Raw genomic sequence first — 23,196 nt, 5'->3', positions numbered from 1 at the left:
CCATCAAAGTGCAGAATAATGCTCGCCATCAAATGGTTTATTTCACTCATTGAAATTGATATCGGGAACTTCTGAGAAATTAAAAAGAAAAATTTTAGTCAGTAGATGGCGGACAAGGGCAGAAATTTGAAAAAAGAAAAAGATGAACGAATGACGTCTAAGACAAGACAATTGTATTTTTCTAATTTTCTTAATGTGAAAGACTGTGTACGCCAAAATTTAGTTTCATCATTCCGTATTACTCTTCTTTCTATACACAGATTACTCTAGGCACTTTGATTTTCCCTAATTAACCCTCCTGAATCTCTGAAGTCTCAGATGTTTTTGCTCGAATTTCGCATTTCTAATTGCCTTTGTTATATATCAAAGTTGAGTACTCCTAAAGCTTAGCAGCTTTCTCAACGCCAATATGTCCAAACAAAACGTTGGGTTTTGGCCGCCAAATTGGCGATAACATACTCGTTCTTTTGCAGATTTATAACAATTTAAATATCAATTCTTTTCAACAGACAAGAACTCAAACTATATTTTTTTATATGTAATTTTCATTATAAAATCAAAAACAAATTCTAAATTTGGAATGAGTAAGGTGACTTAATAATAACCACCCACTTATCACACATAACTTGTGATAATGTCTTCAAACAAATTTATTTTTATATCTTAGAATATTCGAAACCACTACATTTTATTTGGCGAATTAGATGTTCGTTTGCCGAAAATGATAATAAAAAAGTTTACTTGCCTATAATTTTTTTAAATTCGAGAATTAGGCATTCGTGTTATGTGCCCATTACGATGGCAGTAAAGTCCGCCCTATCTTCAGATATAAATTCACCCCAATTGAGCAATAGATAATATATCAGACAACAAAAAAACTTCTCTAAGTTTATATAACATCATGTTTGTACTGAAAAAATCGGCTTGTGAGAAAAACGATCTGATGTCATGTTGCTATGTAAGTCACACTAGCAATCTACAGAGAAATGATCTTATTGTGGTATGAACTCTAACTTTCAAAACTGTGACCTTCAATTATGTAGCAATTTTTCGCACGAGGTTCGCTATTGCAAATTATACAGAAAATTGCTTGAACGTAACAAATTCCGTAATTTGACCATAAAGTAAAATTGTTACATAATTTTGTAGGTTTGTAAAAGTGATTTTAAATTTTACGTCAAATGTGAGTCTGTCGGTGAAACGCAATGAGTATTAGGAGTTTGTTGTTTAACCCGATTGTGTAAACGTCCGACAATAGAAATATTTTTCTTTTATGTTATTGTATTTCACTTGGTATGCATAAAAATAGATTTCTGGAGTAATATTTGCAATGAAAATATTGTTTATAGAAAAATAACTTTTCTATTTTTTGTTTGATTACATTCAGTTATTTTTTCCATACATAATATTTGACTATGCAAGAGCCTAAACGAAGAACTCGAAAACTTAAAAATACAGGTGTATTTTGAGGCAGAAATAAAAACTTTCTGGTATGATTTCGATAAATCAGTCCCCCTCAAACAAAACTGTAATCATTTTGTACGTTGTTTGTTTTCATTATACCTTCACAAACAATAGAAGTTGCTATTAGCAGATCAATAATTACACGGAAATTACCGAACTTCTTGTCTAATGAGATGTAATTAACAGTTTACAGGAGATCATATACTTTCAAAAGCTTTTCCCATGAGAAACACATCACAAGCACCTGTTTATGAAACAAGTATAAACATTTTTATTGAAGGAATGTTTTGTTGGAAATAAGCTAGTATATATAATTATAATATTAAAATATTTCGGTACAAATAAATATTACTGTCAAATATTATTCTGTTTTTAAACTAGAACCTCGAACTATCGTAATTTAATGCATTTTTATGTTATTCAACTTGTAATGAAAAATTGCAGAATCAAAACAAACAACAACAATGTACACCACTGATACCCTGACAACGAAAAAACCTATTCTGAATAAGAACGCAGATATAAAATTCCCTTTTTTTGTATTTTTACTGCCTATGTATTGTTCTGTAAAATAGATCGATTTTCTGAATATTGAAAACAGGTTATTTTGTTACGTTGACAATGTTGAATGGTTTTTATTTCCTAATTAACACAAATTTCTGAATATTCAAACGGGAAAAAAAATTACAGAATCAAAAATCAGCCACAATGTACACAGCGCACAATGCATTCAACTTATTTTGAAATAATCATGTTTGAAGCGTTGTAATATTAAATAATTTTTATAATTAATTGTGCGATATATTCAATAAACCTAAATGAATATTGGTAATATTAGACCAGACAGTAAATAAATTAATGGTTTGTATTTCGATTCGACTTTTCCTTTTCAAAATATATATACGTTTAGCTATTGATGTTGCCATAAGAACATAACTTATTTTGATATCATTTGGTGCAGCTGCCTAATGAGAATGAAAAACAAAAAATTTCAATTTGTCTGACTAGTCTACTCTATATATATAATATACGCAAGTACATATTTGGAACGAGCAATTTGAGAAATCCCCAAAAGTGTGATTTTTTTACCAAAAGTGGGTGTAGTTGAAAAAGTTTACTCCAAAGTCTCAAATATTTCTGTATTTAAAGAATACCCTAATTCACTAGCTTTTACAAAAAAAAAACGAATCTCAGAAAATGAAAGTTCTCTTTGAGATAAACCAAATTAGGAAACTGCAGAGATCTACAATTTAGCCCTCTGCTTGATTGAATTCATGATAGCAAGGTGTGATCTGAATCAAAAATATCGGTAAATACAAAAAACACGAATTATGGGTTTCACATCGCAATATATAATTGTACGTCCTATATGGAAATTAGCTGATATGATCAGGTATGCGCTGATTTATGGGTATTTGTTTTCTGTTCTTTGCACGACATTTTAACATTAGTATTTTAAACAAGCAAATATACTTTTGAATAAAGATCAACATAGATAATTTGAAGGTATTAGTGAAAGCACATGGCAAATATTTTGATAATAATCTAAAATGATAACCATTGTGAATTTTGTCTCAAAATCTTCCAATAAGATTTTTATAGCTGTAACTAAAATCTATTTGAAAACAATTAGAAATGATAGCTATGATTAACACCAGGATTCAATAAATTGCATGATGATATCAACGAAAGAACTTACCTCTAATAATATGTTAGTTTTATTTTCGTAACATTTTTGCCAGCGCACAGTTTCTGTATTATATAACAAATGATATTTATAAAAAAATATCAACATATTTATTATTCGTTTTATTATTGAAAGTTGTGTATGAAGGTGAGGAAGATTTTAAACTCACTTGCACTCAGCGGTGGTTAACTGACTAAGTGAATATGGATATCGTTATGTGATAAAGACTTTAAAATCATGGCTAGCATAAAAAGTTCTTCAGATCTGTGCTAATGCTCAACTTCTGCAGTCTGAAACTAAAAACGAGAAAGATCAATTGAAAGTAATAAGTAACACAAATATAATAATACTTAACGAAATATATTAATAAGCTCTTTATTTAAATACGGAATACTATACGATAAACATATTTTAAAGTTATTTTTGTATCAACTCTCGACATCACTCGCCTCACAAAAGTAAAAACTGGAATAGATTAAATCTACAATCCATCGAGCTATTTTGTTAGAAATTATTCGTATTTTTGCCAGATTCACTCTTCTGTGCTGGTGCTAATGAGATGAACTTTTTGCAATCATAATATCAAAATCTTGCAATTACATGCTTATTTAACCAATTTGGATCGAAAAATGATGGCACTTTTTAATATCTTAATAATTGAAACTCGGTTTTTCTCTTCTTTCTTTTACGCTCCAATATTAATATCATTCAACTTGTTTTTATTAGGTGTTTAATAAAAACTTCAGTATTTTTGCATTCTCATTCCCCATATTCTTTGCATGAAGGGACAATCATGAATTATCCGCTAAGTGTGTATGAAGATATATTGTATAAACATTAAAAAAATATTTTAATGAAAAAACGATATTGATTATTTATATCAATATGCAAACTTTCTTCTTCAATTATTTGAAATATGAAATACGATGGCAAAAAACAGTATCTAAAAAATCTTTACAACCTCAGAATTTTAATCAGTTCGTGGGTATTCTTATGTAAAAGTTATTTGTGGGTATCTAAAGAAGCAGAACCCCTTTAGTTGAATTATAAATATTTTACCCATATCTTCTTTGAATAGATTTCTGTAGCTTTATTGATATCATAAAGCAAGGACTAATTTTGTCACACTAGTCGGTATCGACATAACTTAGCGTCAATCGCTTTCTAATAGTTGGGCTAAATAACCTTTATAACATAAATTGTGATTAACTCGGTGTTGTAGTCGATACACTTGTAATTTCATACATCCTTGTTAGAAATTGTGAAATGTCATTTTCCACTTCTTATGTTAATGTCGTAACTAGAACATTTTGAATCCTATATTGGTTTAAAGTAAAAATGTTAAGAAAAATCTGCTAGGTACCCGTACTTAAACCTATAACGACTCTCGCTTTATCAGAATAGTTAGCTCAGGTTCCAATTTAAATTCGTCTCTTTTTAAAATGAATACATCGTATATTTATAGTTTAACATTATCGATTTGGGAGTTATTTTGTGCCATACGATCCGAGCCTTCACTATGTGAACCAAGACGATCATATCCATTAAGGATATTTTTATCATTATGTGTTTAAAAATAGGAACAATGTACGATGCACACTTCAAAAAATTGTTTTGCCTCGTATTTCAAAATTAAAAATATTATCAAATTACTTCAACCCTTCTCTCGCAATATTGAATTTATTACATATCAACAAAATGTATTTTTTTTTTGTGGGATAAAACAGGAACATGCTTCAAAAATATGTTAGCGGGCAATGCATCACGTGGAAATATTTACCGTCAATTTAAAAAAGGCCATATTAAACATGACAACAGGGCATTTGGAAAAAATCAAACTTAATTACGTCGTCTTGGCGATACATTCCCCATTCGTGAACAAAATCACCAAGGGAGCGATTTCAATATGTATATTAGGTAAATCATGTGAAGTGCTAATCAGTGATCCATCACTTTCATTACAGGGTATATTATTTTTTACACTTTCCTCCAATAATATTTTATTTTTATTTCCACCGAGTTTTGGCAATTGAACCAAGTAATTTTGGTCAATTTACACTTTATAGATAAAACACCCAATATGCGACTGGCGGAACACCGCACTTCGCAATATGAGTATCTAATTAGGTGGCTATAAGCGCTTAAGTCGATTTGTTAGTAACTTCTATAAACTACCCTTGTTACATATTGTTTCAAATAAATGATAGGATAGGTGAATGGGTCATTCGTAAATCTGTAAAAAGTCATTTTAAGCGTCAATTACGATTACCTACTCGTCTATTTTATATCAAATCTAAACAAAATGTCGCTAAAAATCCCCGTTACTTCATCTATTTAAGTAGAAATAATAGAAACGGTCACATTCACGTGGATACTTTGGTATCGGATTTTCATTATGAAAAATTTCATTTTATTTAGCATGCTACTATCACATATTATGGCGTTACGCATGACTGTGGCGTAATAATCAAACGATATTTAATCTACAATTCGAAAATATTTCCGAAACTCTAGTTGCGATGACTCACACCTGCAAATTTTATATTTATCTTGCCTCTATTATCTTGAAATAATAAATATTGCTCAACGAATGGTGGACTGTTAATACTGATATAGATTTAGAATATTTAGAAACGATGTTGAACGATATAATTAGACCTAATGTGTGAACCTTTACTTTTAACTTGTAGATCATGTAGGTAAAGATTATTCGGTTGAATATATTGAATATAATATTTTATACAAAATCCCAAACGAAACAAAGAAAAACACATTTTATATGTGTATGTATATATATTAAAAAATGCATTCTGGTATATTGCCAAAAATAGCCGAATAAACTTTTATTTCAATAGAAGCATGCTCTGAGTTAATATAACCTCTACTTCTACGAAAATAAAAGTGTGAAATTTACATAAATAATGTGTCAAAGAATTGTTTGTTTGTTAAACACTAGGTGTCGATAAAAATAAATACAAAATTTTTTAAAGGACTCTAAATTAGAAGTTAAAATATTTAATCAAATTAGGGAAATATAAATTTAGTATCTATGTACAGAGAGAGGTCTTTCAGAAATATTTCGATTGTGACGTTTTGTAACAGCAGAATACCGACTATAACAAATCTATCATACATTACATTCAAATCTGATTGCAAGATTGTTACAGTTGTCATTGGTGTATTTTACTTGAACTTATTTAATAATTTTTATACTTATGAAACATTCTTAATTTCAATTTGCATAGTTTGAGCACTTGGCAAGAAGAATATTCTATTCTTCAATTTCATTTTTTACTTTCATCATTTTTAATACAAATATTAATTAATTATATGTTTTACAGTGAGTTGAGTGAGATGAGTTAGAGCCGGATAACCTAGAAGCCGGATAACCTCGCCTAATTCTTTTTACATTGAATGTTCAGAATATTAAGTTTGAGCTCTTCTAATTCCGTGGTTCACTCAAACCAAAATGTAGGTCGTATTTTCTATTGGTGGACTCGAAATATATATTATATATATAGTTGTATATTGTTTCCAAATTAGTGTTGGCTGCAAGTTTTTTTAGAGCTTAGTAATTTTTCCATTTTTTTTTTAAATCAAATAAATAAATATATATGTTTATCAATGTCATTTAGTGTACTAATTTTACATTGACATTCCTAAAAATAAAAAGCATAGAAAGCACTGATGTTCTCGGACATTGATCCAAAAAAAGAATTTAACAGAATATACTCTTCGAAAAGGAAAGAAAACGCCAGTTATAAATAGTTTTATACGCCCCCACACGCATATCAGTTTACAGTGTTTATACAATAAAAACATAAAAATATTCTAAAAGAATTTAAGTAATTTTAGGATTATAAGATATTATTTAAGATATCTCTTCTTTTCCAATTGTAGGATTTATTATCAGGTAATTTCTTTTATTGTTAAAGTCAATTATGTTGTTATACTAAATCTATTCAAAAGCACGTTGGACATTTACGCGAAAGGAATGCCTCGTGTGAGAAAAATACAATTTTATACTAACCGAAGTGATTTTTATCTATAGGTCATCTTAATGTTTAGACGATGTGTAATAAATAATGACCGAAGCTCAAACTACGCTTTTCCAACGTCTATATTTTTCAGAAAAACATGAATAAATTCATTAAAATGAGATCACGTTTACTTCGGATACGTGTTATGTAGAATTCATTCTCGGTTTTGCATTTTAGGAAAAGTTCAACTTTATGATTTCCATATCAAAGCTTAGAAACCAACTAGTTGCCCAGGATTTCGTTCCATACGATACTTTCCACCGGGCCTCATAAACTATACTGAACGCTCAATTTTTTTTTCCGAATTTATGTAGTCCATGATTCAAACAAAAATTTGTCTTTTCTTATTTGATAATAAATCATATTTATGATAAAATCACAACTAGTGTAGTTTAATTTTCTCTATTTAATTTAATTTAGGTATTCAATCTATATTTAATATGTTTTTATTTGATATTTATATGGTTTGATTAAATCTTTTGCTAAATATGAAACTATGTTTGGCGGAACTGAATTGAATACTGACTGAATTGAGTGTATATATGTACATATATTCATAAATGTCGGAACAGCCCATGCTTTCATTAATTTACTGAATTGGGAAATCCCCCGTCCAGCAGTGGGTTTTCCGACTCTTTAATGGAATCTCAAAAAACTAAAAAACAGTAGTTTCTTAACTCTAAAAATTCACTTATTCAAACAAGATATTTGAACCTTGGGTGTCGTTGCTCGATAACCAGTTTTGGTTCCTCGCGACTTCTTTTTCCCAGTAAAACTGTAATTTTTCTTTTTTTTTCTCGTATTTTCTGTGTATAATTGTTCCTTTTATTTATTTACTGGTTGGAAAAAATAAACTCGACTTGACTTGGTACTTCAAATGTGCGGTTAATCAACTCACAAAGTAATAGATGTAAAGAAATAAATCGAGAAAATAAATAATTTAAGGTAATAAAATAAAAATTGTTTCAGTTACCATGTGATATTTCATTTTTAAGATTATGTGATTAAATTTTTGTTTTCCCGCTTTACATTACAAATAAAGCCTTTGCAACGATCTGAATCCATCGCGATAGTTTAGTCGTCCAATAGCCAAAATAAAATATTTACCAACGAAGCAACTACAAAACCCACTCGTAGATACTGAAAATTGGATTCGTAGATAGCCAATATTTTCTTGATAAATCTCTAATTAATTAAACAAAGAATTTCTAGTTAAAGCCACAGGTCTGTAAAACAATGAACACCGACTTTTACTAATACGTGTTTAAGCCACTAATGACAATTGTGCTTGGAACGACACAGCTGCATAGCTTGAAATAAATTACACAGTGCGACTTTCATATATCTGTGGTTGACGCAATTATAATTACTTAACAAAGAATTTTTTCAGAACTGACAACTTCCAGACGTCACCGCGTTAGTGTTTGACAATTACCTAGTCTACTTGCAGGAATGTGCTAAGAGGTTTGCGAAAACAAAACAATACATTGTCATCATCTAATTGTCAATAATTTACTGGCTTTTGGCCTAGACTTAAATATATGGATTTGTAGAATTGAAACATATTTGAGTTGAAGTTTCGGATTTCATTATCGGTTTTGTTGAAACGAACTTGGTGATGATGTGGTGAACGCAATTAAACAACAAAAGTTATATTTTTTATAATTATAACTGTGGTATGTTGTGGTACTTTTCAGTTTCAATTTTTATCAAATATATCCGACATGTTTTTCCAAATTAAACGGCAGTTTCATGTGTGTTTGAGTCCGGCGTATAGTGTCTGTGATTCAAGTAAGGGCCATCCATCATAATGCACAGATCGTGGGAACTTACTAAGGTACTACATACAGGTGACTGAACTTGCAATAAAAAAAAATATCATAAAAATCACCTCAAAATTTGAAACTCTGTACCGTTGGGTGTAGCGCCTTTTATATTGGATATTATATACGTACTTCCGTCGTAGCTCCTTAAATTATACCTGTAAAACAAGTAATTAGGAAAAACGCGTTGTTTTATTTTTAATATAAACTACGTTAAAAATTGAACAGTATTTTAAATATTCGCAAAAGCATAACAAATAAGCATATTAGCACTTTTAAGTCGTAAGTTATATTATTAAACCATCGACTTACTCTGAGTTTCAGACTTCAACGGCAACTTGCCTTTCATTTTTTACACATTCGGTGTATAAATGAGTAGCATGATTCAAAAACCAATGTATATTAATAACATTTTGCATAATAATGTAAATATCAATAATGTGGTTGTTAGGGAAAAATGATTTTTATAATATAGTTTTCAAAGTAGTTGTGATAAAAAATAATAAATTTATCCCTCGTAACATATGTCAAAAATTTGAATTTTCTTGTGTTTCAATGCATTCTACAATTTTCTTCTACTGATTAACTATTGTATTTTAATTCGATCAGAATGATTTAGCAAATGATCTATTTTTTTCGAATAATATTGCCTTCAACTAAATTGTACGCTATTAGATTCCCTAATCTATGTTTATAACCAGTGGTGGGATTCAAATTTTTTGTCAGTCGGTTCCATCACACGAATGTCATATTTTTCAGTCGGTTCTGTTACATAAAGTCCGTTTTTTACAGTAACGCCAACCGGTTCGCTGATCTCATAAAATTCCGTGGGACGGTTCTATAGAACCGGTGCGAACCGGCTGAATCCCACTACTGTTTATAACTCTATATAATTATTTTGCTGCCTTGAGTACAAATAACATCTACCAACGTAGCTTGGTATTTTCTCATTATTCCATTTTGCATATGCTTATTTAAAAAAAAAATATAGTATGGATGACGTAGCACTCGGACTAAAAATATTTGACCTTATTAAATAACATTTTGAGCAAGTGATGTGTTATTTTTGGCACACTGTTGGTGGCTTTAAGTTAAAAGTCGAATTTTTTTGTTAATAAAAAAAAATTTGATAATAAAACGGTTTCAACATTTCTACGGCATATTTACAGTTACGTTGATATATACCGAAGCTGTCCCCGATTCGTAAGATATGACAGTTGAATTTGAAAGTCATTTTCTCTTAGCTGCTTCCCTGACAGTGTTGACTTGAATTGTTTTATCTCCTATCAACTACCATCTCTGTTGAAGTGGTAAGCTGATATAGTGCGTCGTAAGTTGCTTGTTACTTATTGATCTTTAGATCGGTAAGTATGTTTATAGGTTTTTGTCTGTTTGTCTTTCAAATGCACGCGATATCTCACGAAGGCGTGGTTGAAACTACTCCAATTTTTTGCATGTGCATTCATCATATCTCGGACCAGAAGCCTATTGATTTTGGATGAATTATGTCCTATAATTAGCAAGTTATTAATTAATTAGTTATAGGACACGCGGTGTCACTATAGAGTCATGAATCGAAACCGCAGTTTCGATCGATAAGTCTTTGGTCTCCAACCGATATTTTCGTTACTATTTCATTAGTGCTTTTTCTACTTTTTGTTGAGTGTTCGGGGTATTACTTTAAGAAAATTTGCATAAATTCTCCCCAATCGGTGATCAAAATTATGATCAATTTAATTAGGTTATTGCTTAATATCGATTCTAAATATATAAATGAATACTAGGAGGCATTACGTTACCTGTGTGTGAATCGTATTCTTCCTTTCCGGAAACATGTGGCTGATGAATAACAAGAAATTTTGCTCTACATTTTCCCGATGACCTCACACAATTTAGTAATTATCCCGCAGTAATTTGAAAATCAGAAATTTAAAATATTACATCATTTTCATCTAGAAAACAACGCTTTGCAGTAAAACAAATTTATCAGAATAAAATTGAATATACTTTTCGGCATGTTTTAGGATGTTGAATTGAAAATTCGATTTTTTTTAAACACAAAGAGTACATCCGTCGTTACAATATTACTCTGACAAAATATCAGAATCTGATGTGAAAGGAACCTAATATTTCATGATTAACATTAGACTTGTCCTATAAATCATTTTATGACCTATTTAAAATCATTAATCCAATATTATTAAACGAATTCAACAAATCTAGGCATTTGTTTTCAACCGTAACAACGTTAAAACTACAACTTAATTTACACTTTCCAAGTATATAGTGAAAATAATGTGGCCAAAAAGTAATTGACACACCGAACACATGAAATTGTAGCGTTTCAACCACCATTGAGTGGTACTTAATCTAAATGGTGCATAATTACAAACAACAACGTCAAATTTCTCATGACCTATTGCACATTTAGATAACAACGAGATTTAAACATGAAAATACAATAGAGGTCATCCGCGATGGTGGGCCTGCGCAGAAATTGATGAAAGTTTCAAATTTAAATGAATTAATTAGTCAATTGTAATATAAAACGTTATTTTATTAAAATAGCGGCATAAGAAATGCACGAACAATAGTGAAATACTTTAATTCCAAACAATACTAGTTCGGGTTATATCATTTTTCGTTGGCGAAATTGAACTAAGACGAATATTATTATTTAAAAATCAGTAATAGCAAGTGTTCACATATACTTTTAAAATTTTCACGGGAAAACAGATTATGGCACATATATCGGCGACAATTTTTTGTTTTCAGTATAGGTAGAAGTCAGGTTATTTTTAAAACAAGCGGTGTTTATTTGATACGGCAGAATTACATGAAATAACTTATTTTGATATATAAAAGTGGTAGTAGGATATTTTTAGATTGTAAAATTTGTCAATATTGAAATGAACGGTGAAAAGAATCGGAGAAAGTTCATGCTCTCCTTTTTAAAAAGGCGATATACGTTTGGACATTACCTTTTTCGAGACATTTTGATTTTGAGAAGAACAAATGCGTCATGAAATCAGTATATAAAAGCTGCGGACTTCAACACATATTATTACACAGTGTCGAGCGCTGATACAACAATCGAAACAATCGAATTTTGTTGAGATCAAAGTATTTTGCAAATTATCTACAATTTTCTAAGGAAGATAAAAGTTATAAACTTCAACAAAAGTTAAAATGTGCAGGTATGACACTTACGTATAATTTAAGAATTAAGATAATAACATATTATAATTTTAGTTTTGATGTTTAATAAACGTTTATTGCTATATCGTTCATATTTTAAATTTTTTTTTCAGTAAAGTTATAGTTGAAGTATCACGTGAGGAAGAAGATTGGACAGAAGTCAGGGAATGCCTTGTTCGAGCTTTTCATCATTATGCTTTGTATAAATACTTGATACCAAACGAACAAACAAGACCAGAATTTTTAAGAAGATACTTAGAAGCAATATATGACGTCACTATACGTAATGGAAACTCAATACTTCTAGTTGGAAGATTATCTGACAATGTAAGTTTACGAATGTTGTCAAGTATATGTAATTCATAATAAAATGTTTAAATGTTTTCCTTATTATCTTTTAAATGTTTTCATTATTATCAAATACAGAACACAATTATCGGAGGAGTTATGGCTGTTCCTCCATCTCAAGATCATGGAGGATGGGAATGTGAAAAAGCTGATGATTTTTACGAAGCATATGAAAAATACAAGTTAAAAGAAATCGATCTTGAAGCATTTGAAAGAATGGAGAAGTAAGTTCGTATTTTTCGAATAACTTTATGATTTTCCATCGTATTATTTGTCAGAGATAAATTAATTCAGACATATTATTTATATTTATTTATATTCAGATATGAAGAATGGGAATATGAAAATATATCAAAACATGTTTGTTCAACTAAAGTACCGTTATGGAATGGAATATTTTGTGCTGTTGATCCCAAGTATGCAGGAAGAGGATGTGGGAGTATGAGTTACAATGAATGTTTGAAAATAATAAATAATATTCAAGAAACCAAGATAACCAAAATAAAGAAAATGGAGAGTAAAAACAGCGGGAATTTTTCAATAATTTCTCAAAAATTACTCGAGTATTGCAGAAAACAAATTAATTCCAAAACTTTTATGGCATTTATTCATAGTTTGGCAATACTAACACATCGTTCACCAGTCATTCAGAATGTTAAAGTCAACAACTCTGCAGCAAAAATTGAAAATACCAAAATCGAATCAAGAAAATCTTTAAAAAAGGATTTTAAAAAGTCACCAATGCTTTTTATGATTAGTCACAGTAGACAAGCAGTTCGATTTCACCAGAAGAATGGTTTATGCACAGTTGCCGATATTCCATACTACGATGAAAACACATCGATTGATAAAGCAAAATCTCATTTCAATGTAAACGTTTTGATGTTGGATCCTTTGGACGCCGATAGAATTGCTGACTTTACGCAAAAAATAAATTGTACAATGCCGGGAAAACAAAATGTCCAATTCGGAATCAGTTTTCCGACAACACATTCGGCTACAGCAGAGAAATCTCAGGTGAAACACAACATTCCCATTTCTAGTATGATAAATACATATGATCACTATGGAATCATCAGAAATAGAGGTTGAATAATATTCTTGTGGAAATCACGTTCTAATTTCCAATCCACAATTAGATATGTTGTAATTGGTAATTTAAAAAAAAATGCTTCGGTATCAATTTTAAATTCGCGTCATCCAAAATGTGAGTTGTTTTAGTCCCGTGTAAATATTACTTCAGAGAAAATGCCACATATAACAGTCTTTTTACTTTATACTTCATATATGTGCTATATTATTGGGAAGATATTTAAACAAGTTACTGTGAAATCCGCTAAAATTGATTTATTTTACACAACTTTTTTATATAAATGGGTGTTTTTTTCTAATAATATGTCAATATATTTTCAAAAATTATCTGATTTTTTTATGTTTCATTTTTTTCTATCTTTCCTGTATTATGTTTATTAATTTTTAATACAAATCTTTATGCCGACTTTTTGATGTTGTCGCGAGATTTGCGAGTTGCTACAAAAGAGTTATTTAAATTTTAAATCAGATCTCAAATGCTTCTCCGAGCTATTTTTCTCATTGAGTCAAAGTAAAAGTTAAATGCAGTTACAAGTTTAGACAGAGAGGATTAAAATAAAACTTGAAATTTCCACAATAAAATTTTACTTGCTTTCTGAAGTTGTTGGAGGTCATTTTGAGCAACTTTAACATTACTCAGTATTGTTTATAAATTGTGCTGGTCTTTCTTAAACATAATTCATCATTATGGTTTCAATATGTAAACTGATTTAACCACACTTTAATTTCATGACGTTTATTTAACGATGTGACATTATTACTACAGACAAATGGTAAGATATTAGGGTATTTTAAATTTGGTTCACCCGAACTAAACAACAATTTTTTATATAATGAAATATTTTCTCAAAAAAATAAAAAATAAAATAATCCCAATCACTTCTAATTTGGGACATTTTATTATTAGATATCAACTTGATATTTCTTTCTGCTTATCTGCAGCACATTTGATTAAATCTCTTTCGTTAATTAAACAAATATGTTAAAAGTTAAAAGTAAAAAAACTATGAGCATGGGAATGTGAGAAATGATTAGAGTCTAACAAACCAAATGTACTCAATCCAAAAACATTCAACCATACTGGTAAATGGTAAAAATTAATGATTTCTATTGTGTGGCATTTTCTCAAACATGAAATTGTATTCTCACGTGAAGTGACTTGATGTTACGCTTGCGTGATTGATAAAATTTGTACGTTTCTGGAAATCCATGATTGGATAATGGCAAATGATTGCCCAGATGACTTCACACAGCTTCGTTTTTAATATCCAATAAATTTTTGATCATAGAATGACGGATTGATAACGTGACATCATATTTTGGGCATATAAGGTTGAAATTGAATCTCATAAGGCATTTCAAGTTAATTGTTATAATTGAATTTCCGTTTTTGTTTGATTCGTTTGTCAGAGAACTTTTGATTTTCATTATAAAGAATATTTTACACTAGGTAGTACACAATTTAATCGTTTACCAATACTGATATAAATCAAAAAGCTGTCAAATTTAGCTGTGTCACTAGAAAATGTGCCTCTGAGTATAAATTAATTAAAAGATTATGGAAACATTTAAGAAAATCAACAAATGAATACATAACTCTATTGATATTGTTTGCAAAAATATTTAAATATTTATCCTATATATTTTAAATAGCTTTTTTAATATATTATATATATTATTTATTATTGGACATAAATATTGGGAGTGGTAGAAAAAATAAAGAGCAGAAAATTAAAAATAATTAAGAATACAAGATATTTGAAGTTTGCTTACAAATTTGATTATTTTTGTATTGATGAACTAACTTTGTTTGTAATTCTTGATTACAAAATTGAATTAACGCATACATTGATGAAAAGGTAATAATAAAAAAGTTAAAACCATGAGCCCCATTGAACGTAGATGAAATCCAATAGCCTTCTAACAAGGTATTTCATCTTTTAGGTATTAATTTGTGTAAATTGATTTTTACAACATTAACACAACAACAACAACAATTTAACAAAACTGTAGATTGCTACACTTTTTGTCTAATAAATATGCTATATAATTTTGACGTACTTTAAAAGTTACTTCAAGTGTGTTAATAATAAAATACATTATGATTTACTTGAATATTAACTTTGACATGCTGTAACTTTTAGAGGCTACACTTTCCAAATTCCGAATATAATGATGCTTGCGACATGATGAGCTGTTATACACCAATTTTACTCATTATAATAAAGATTTTTGATGCTATTTCTATTTACCATTATTATGGAATGCGTTTTTTGAAAAATATAAAATTTCCTTAACATTTTTGGTGAACATGAACAGAAACTTTCAAAAACGTTAGACGATTTTCTCATTATCGGATTAACTCACTGAAGTTCAAAATAATTTGGTTTATATGAAATAGAAACAGCACGACACAATTGATCAACAGTATAATGTAAGTGAGCTGTAGTTTGATTTTATCGCTTTGGGGGTTATTTTATGTTATACGATACCACTGATACGTATAACTAAAACTATCAAAACAGAGATATTTTTATCACAATGTGTTTAAAAATAGAAACAGTGAAAGCAACAAACTAGAATCTTTAGCCCACATTTTAAAAATGGATACAAGATCAAATTATCTTTTATACAGAATTTTTGTACGTCTGAATAAGATAAGAAATTTATTAGATAAGAAACAAATATAAAATTACATATTTAACAACCTTGGGCTATTTTTTTGTTGTTATAAATTAGGCAATCCATAATATACCGGAATATATAAGGCTAATATTACACTAATCCCAGTCAAAATTTAGATTAGATTTTGACTCCATTTATGAATTTATATTTTTCATTAGCTAAAACTTGTTAAGCTTTCTTGAAAAAGAAAGTAAGTGTATGGCATGATATTAAACAATTAGAAAAATATTTGATACGACTTATACGAATTTTAATACCTACTTAATGGTATCATTACTTTAAGGTGACTAAATTATAGTGTGTGAAATAAGTTTCGTGCATAATTAGTTTCGTAAATAATAATTAGTGTTTGGTTTCAAAGTACAACTTCATTTCTAACCTATTTTTTCAGGAACTTTTGAATTTTAAGTAACAAAACTGTTTACCACATATGTTTAAAAAACAATAAAATATTAGACAATAAACAATTTAATTTTTGTATTAGTAGTGTTTGTATTATACCATTGCCCTAACCAGATTCTGACTAAAATGTAGGCTGGATAACTACGATGTGGTTACTTTCTAAATCTAATTATATAAATTAAAACTTACTCAATCTCATGGTAATTTGTAAATGAAGTCATTAAACTCCCGCACCTGCTAGAAATGAGAATCACTTTTCGGTTACTCAAGAGAAAAGTACTTTATCTGAGAAAGATTTGGTTTTGGTTTATGAGGTGATTTCCTGGTTTTATGGTTTCAGCCTTAAAACCGCAATCTAATATATGACGTAATAATTTTTATGTGTATCTCAAATTTATTCCAACTGTTACAACCATATATGGTAATAGGTAAATTAGGTCTAGCAAAATAAATAGACTAGATAGTTTCATCTTTCATACTTTCATCTTGTGTTCAATTGTGTCTTTTTAAAAAATTTTGTTAAACATTATAGCTCGATTGGTAAAAATGTGGATGCAATAGCACAAGAGACAGGTTTATACGTTTTTGCTCAACGGACATTTTATTAATTAGTCTAGTTAAATAACTAGTTCTTGAGAAATGGTCACATTGATGAAGTGACGCACAACCTCGTGGATTTTCCAAGGTCTTGTTGCATCGCCACATGAAACGCAATTATAAGTCAAAATTTATTCTTGTTTTCCGATAGGCAATTTGTAATATGCGTATTCAACATATTTTGCAATTTTTATAAAAAAATAATTTGTTCGTGAATACTTAATATTTGCCCAATAAACCTACTGAGTTTATCACAACTTTATGATTGATCACAAACTTATATTTTCGCAAAGTAAAAACATTACATATTTACATTAAAAAAAATTTCATGTTAACCACTGAATGACTAAAACTGTTAGATGTATTCAAATTTTTCTGGTGTTAAATATATTTTCCATAATTTACCTTTCTATTAAAACATTAAAACGCGATCTGACAGCATTTGACTTTACGTAAAAAGTATGACTCTATTTACTTTTGGTTCATCCAAAATATACCAAAATTACTAATTTCAAGTAGCAAACTCTAAAATATAAAAGCTTCATGTGTTAGTTGTTCAACTAAGATTTATCTGAACCTATTACCAAACCCATACAATACTTCCGGTCGCATCTTAATTAAAGGATATAGGTATGCTAGTGTAAAAAAATTGAAATTTTAGTTGACGATCACCAGTGTCTGACGATTAAAAAACCTTAATTTGTGACTGTTTTCAAGATTTCAATTCAGTTCAGTCAAATATCGGAATATTCAACTCAATTTTCACGGATTCCTTGGTTTTCCACACCCTCTCAACATATTAACGAATATATTGTGTCTGTTATCAAAACGGCTGAGAATTTTACTTGTGAATCACGTCTTCTTATATAAAAATCTGTCAGACAGCACTACCTAATCACTCCTATAAGAGAATTACTAGAATTCCTATGCAGTAGAAAAAACAAGACAACGTATCAATAAATAGGTCAGTGTATTATTAAGTATATATAAAACATAATTTGAGCAAAATAGGAAAAATTGTATAAGATATAATAAAAACATATACAAAAATTAAACAGTGAATAATCGAGCCAAATTTGTAAAAAGCACCCATTTAAAAAAATAAAAATGAGAAAGAAAAGAACATTTCACAGCTGCTATTTTTTGATATATTATTACAAACAGATTAAATAATTCAAAAAAGATTGTTTTGCGTGACATTTTACTTATATATATAAACTTTTCAGAGCTAAAAGTCTCACAGTATTTTTAATTATTCAACTGAAAACAAATGTTAGTCAACGAGACACGTTGGGAGTGTATTAATATTTAGTACCTGTCTCAAAGTAACTCTAAAGAAAACTACCTTATTTGATAACTTTTTTATTTACCCTCTATTTCTAGTGATTTTTAAGCGACCATACATATTTATTATGCTAGTAATTGAGCTGTTGTGTATCAAATGAGATTCAGCTGTTACAGAAATATGTGTCATTTGTAAACCAGTTTCGATATTGTTTGTTCTCTTCGTTGGAAAATTTATTTTTTTCCTAAATTCAGCAATTCTATCAGCGTTAAGAGGATCCATCATCAATACAGTAGCGTTGAATTGAGAATTATCTTGATCAGTCGATGTGTTTTCATCGTAGTACGGTATATCGGCAACGGACTGAAAACCATTCTTTAGGTGAAATCGAACTGCTCGTTTACTGTGACTAATCATGAAGAGCATTGGTGAGTTTTCTGAATCTGTCAATCTCTTTATTAATTTTCTTGATTTTATTTCAAGATTTTCTTCGTGTTTAATTTGAAGTTGTTTCTTTTTATTGCTTTCTTGAATATTTTTAATTATTTTCAAGCATTCATTATAACTCATACTTCCACAACCTTTTCCTGAATATTTAGGATCAACCGCACAAAATATTCCATTCCATAACGGTACTTTAGTTGAACAAACATGTTTTGATATATTTTCATATTCCCATTCTTCATATCTGAATATAAATAATATAAATGAATAGAAATGAAATATCTAAATTAATTTCTCTTTTCTATCTCTGACAAGTAATAAGCTGGCAAATCATAGAGTTATTTGAAAAGTCCAAACTTACTTTTTCATTCTTTCAAATGCTTCAAGATCGATGTCTCTCAATCTATATTTTTCATAAGCTTCGTAAAAATCATCAGCTTTTTCACATTCCCATCCTCCATATTCTTTAGATGGAGGAACAACCATAACTCCTCCTATAATTGTGTTCTGTATTTGATATAAAAATAAAACATTTAATAGGTTGAATTTTATTTTGAATTAGATACGAATAAACTCATTTAGTATACCGGTACTTACATTTTCAGATAATCTTCCAACTAAAAGTATTGAATTTCCATTACGTATAGTGACGTCATATATTGCTTCTAAATATCTTCTTAAAAATTCTGGTCTTGTTTGTTCATTTGGTATCAAGTATTTATACAAAGAATAATGATGAAAAGCTCGAACAAGGCATTCCCTGACTTCTGTCCAATCTTGTTCTCCGCGTGATATTTCAACTAAAACTTCACTGAAAAAATAAAAATTTGTTAATATGGAAATAAGTACAACTTACCAACATACATATATTTTTCATGAGGTTATAATTACAAAAAGTTATAATAGTAGATAAATTAAATTGCATACCTGCACATGTTAAATTTTGTTTGTGACTTCATAGTTTTTAAACTTAAATGTAATTTCTGCGAGAAAAAAATGTAAAACACTTTGGCCTCCAAATTCGATGGCTCGACATTCGCAACAACGCGCCAAAATGTTTAATGTTTCGTTCTCTGATTCCGACCTTTTTATATATCGATTTCATGACGTATTTTTTCTTCGTGAAATTAAAATGTCTCGACAAACGTAAATTGCATTTCCGAAAACGAGAGCTTGAAGATTTCTTCAATTACCGTTACCGTTCATTTCTATTTAATTATCCAAATGCTTTGCGTTCTAAAAATATACACATGACACTTTTGTGAGTCAGAATATGCTTAATGTTATTTCTGACGATAGTTCTATCTACCAAGCATAATTGAAACATACGTCGATTGTTTTTATTCTACTTGCTTATCAGAAAAAAATTGTGTCGAAATAATTCGCAACAGACCTCATGCCATGTTTTTTAATCACGTCTTTCAAATATACGTGAACAAAATACCTGTAATATAAACAAATGGAAGGAGGAATTGTAAAACAATATTTCTAGTTTTTAAACACATTATTCCTCAGCGAGAATTGATCAATTTAAATATTATAAATTTCTCATGTGATTTAAAAGTCGCACTGCACACTTATACAAATGATTTTTATCACCGAAGTCAGACATCAACAGACAAGTATATTTGAACTATGACAAGAAAAGCGTCAAGACTACAATTTCGGATAACTGTTGGACAAAGTTATCCTATAGCCACGGTCAGCAGACATCGTAGTCTTCAACCAGCATGAGCTCACAAGCGCTGTTGTCGAATTTCTTAAAGAATGGAGTAGATATGATCATTTCATACGCTATCGCCTTTCTTGTCGTAAGACTGTCTGGGTAAGCTTGACCTCGGTCGGTCAGACAAAACATTACAGAAATAAATTGTGTTAGAGTGTAGCAAAACTGTTAATACAAATAATAGAGTCATCTTTATTCTTTCTACAACATATGTGCGCATACGTAACCACCAGTGCAAAGGCACTGAAAAGGATCAGTAGTTAGTCTTGTTCAATTCCAACTAGTAGTTAGGTTTAGATTCAGTATAAAACAATAACATTATATAATAATAATGATAATAACAGAATATTTTTGATCAAAACTGGGTTAATCATACACCTTTATTCTCAGCTCAAATTGAAAATATGTTTCTAAGAATACTGCTGAATCTTTTCTAGCATTATTGCATTTCTTTATTTATCTTCCGCTTCTCGATCTTGGTGAAAATTTAAAAATACTGTTTTTGATTGTAATTGCTTACCATTTAGCTTAAGTACCAGTAAATATCATTTTAATTGATACTGCTGCAATCTACCAGTGCCTGGTAGCGTAAATTGATTTTTGGACACCGAGTGGACCTATTGAAGAATGTTTTTCATGAAGTTGCTTATGGTAATTACTCATGTGATCATTTTCGAAAGCTTAACAAATATAAATTAATGGGATTAGTTGAGCATTTAAAATTATAAACTAATGATCACTTCAGACATCTGTTCTACTTCACTTTTCGTGACGCTTTTAGCATGATTTTGCATTTTCGAAAAACGACAATCTTTTTTTGTAGATTTTAGATTAATACCACAAGCTAATGAGTTTTAAAGTATTAACTTTCATAACTCGATTGAAGTATTTTTAGAAATAAATCTGAGATATGTTGAGAGCTTTTTATCTGGCGTAAACAGTCGTTATTTTACAAGAATTAATTAATCATCAAAATCACATTCCAGTCATTTAGAAAGAGTCTACATAGCCGACTAACATTGTTACAGCATCAGTACATTTAGAGATGTATTTCATATTCTTTTTATTTAAATACAGACCATGGAATATTTGAAGTAATAATTCGCTACAGAAATAATACTCAAATGTGGCCAAAATACAAAAATATAGTTTTAGTAGTTTCCGTGGTTTATATGTTGTGAAATATAGCAAAACGTCGTAAAAGTTATTTGACGTATTTTGACAAAGCAATAAAATGCTGAGTGAAAGTCTGAAAGTTATTACTTTCAGTTTAAACTCTCATAAACAATCATAAACTTCCTTTATCTTCTTTTATCTTCCTCCATCTTCTTTAATGTATGTTGTATATGTTGATATAAATCGCTGAATCCTATTTTTTCTGTGTTTAAACTTGCATTTATATGTCTCAAATCAAGATTATTGTATATGTTGATATGAATTGCTGCATTCTATTTTCTATGTTAAACCAACTTTGCATTTATATTATTTAATCCAATTTAAAGGATTTATATCTCAAATCTTTATTATTGTATATGATGATATGAATTGCTGCGTTCTATTTTCTATGTTAAACCAAACTTGCATTTATATTATTAATCCAATCTAAAGGATTTATATCCCAAATCATTATTATTGTTGATATGAATTGCTGCATCCAAGGTTCTGTGTTCAAACTTGCATCTATACGTCCTAAATTGTTATTATTGTATATACTGATGAAAAATGCTACATTGAGTCCATACCAAACTGGGCATTTGCCCCTATATGTGGGCAATATGGATTATAAAAATTGATAAGGGTCAGAACAATAATGAAAAATCTCTCACAACCATTCATATTCTGGAATATGATATTTGTATAGTAGAGATCATTTAGACTTTGTATTATTCCAAGTGTATATAATTAGAGATGTCACCTAACATTGTACTTCTGTCATTCAAATTGAAATTCATGATTACAAATTGTATGACTATTATATCATATTTTCTTATCTGATCGAACGGGTTCTAGGTATATTAATATATATATTATGTATAGTATATTGCAGCTAATACTCTTCTTTGAGCATACATGTCTTGAGTACTTCCTGTATATATTAAACAACTCGTTCGGGCCTACTGTGGTTCTAGGCATCATTGAATAATTTCCTCCTGGTCTTATAATCCATCATTATAGCAGTGGAGTACTACCAACTCAATAGTACATCCTGTTAAAATGTGAAAATTTTTCGTATCTCTAGACTTGTTAAATCATAGTGTCCATTATAAATCAACTATTTACTCAATCATAAAAAAAATTATTATATTTCAATTATTTAACATTGAAATAAATCCTCAAACACAATTGGCAATGTTAAATGCCAGTTGTGTTTAGGTTGAATTGCTCTACATTTGAGACCCTTTGAC

At 29.4% G+C, this 23,196-nt stretch overlaps 1 protein-coding gene across 1 annotated transcript; it reads right to left on the bottom strand.

Moving 5' to 3' along the window:
- Window positions 1-18,454: 18,454 nt before the first annotated feature.
- Window positions 18,455-20,157, bottom strand: LOC120342806 (uncharacterized). Its single transcript, XM_039411789.2, has 4 exons — window positions 19,993-20,157; window positions 19,663-19,876; window positions 19,427-19,572; window positions 18,455-19,309 (listed from the first exon to the last, which is right to left on the bottom strand). Exons 1-4 carry the CDS (start codon window positions 20,022-20,024, stop codon window positions 18,703-18,705), a joined length of 999 nt encoding a protein of 332 aa, XP_039267723.2. The 5' UTR covers window positions 20,025-20,157; the 3' UTR covers window positions 18,455-18,702.
- Between the last annotated feature and the right edge of the window lie 3,039 nt (window positions 20,158-23,196).

Source organism: Styela clava, chromosome 3, assembly GCF_964204865.1.
Source record: "Styela clava chromosome 3, kaStyClav1.hap1.2, whole genome shotgun sequence".
NCBI lineage: Eukaryota > Metazoa > Chordata > Ascidiacea > Stolidobranchia > Styelidae > Styela > Styela clava.
This window is presented reverse-complemented; position numbering and strand designations above follow the sequence as displayed.

Bases quoted from the DNA above. Each gene is read 5' to 3' on its own strand.
- LOC120342806 (XM_039411789.2), bottom strand. From the start codon at position 20,024: ATGAAGTCACAAACAAAATTTAACATGTGCAG. The intron at 19,573-19,662 runs GTAAGTACCGGT...TATCAAATACAG, and splicing joins TTGGAAGATTATCTGAAAAT to AACACAATTATAGGAGGAGT. The intron at 19,310-19,426 runs GTAAGTTTGGAC...ATTTATATTCAG, and splicing joins GCATTTGAAAGAATGAAAAA to ATATGAAGAATGGGAATATG.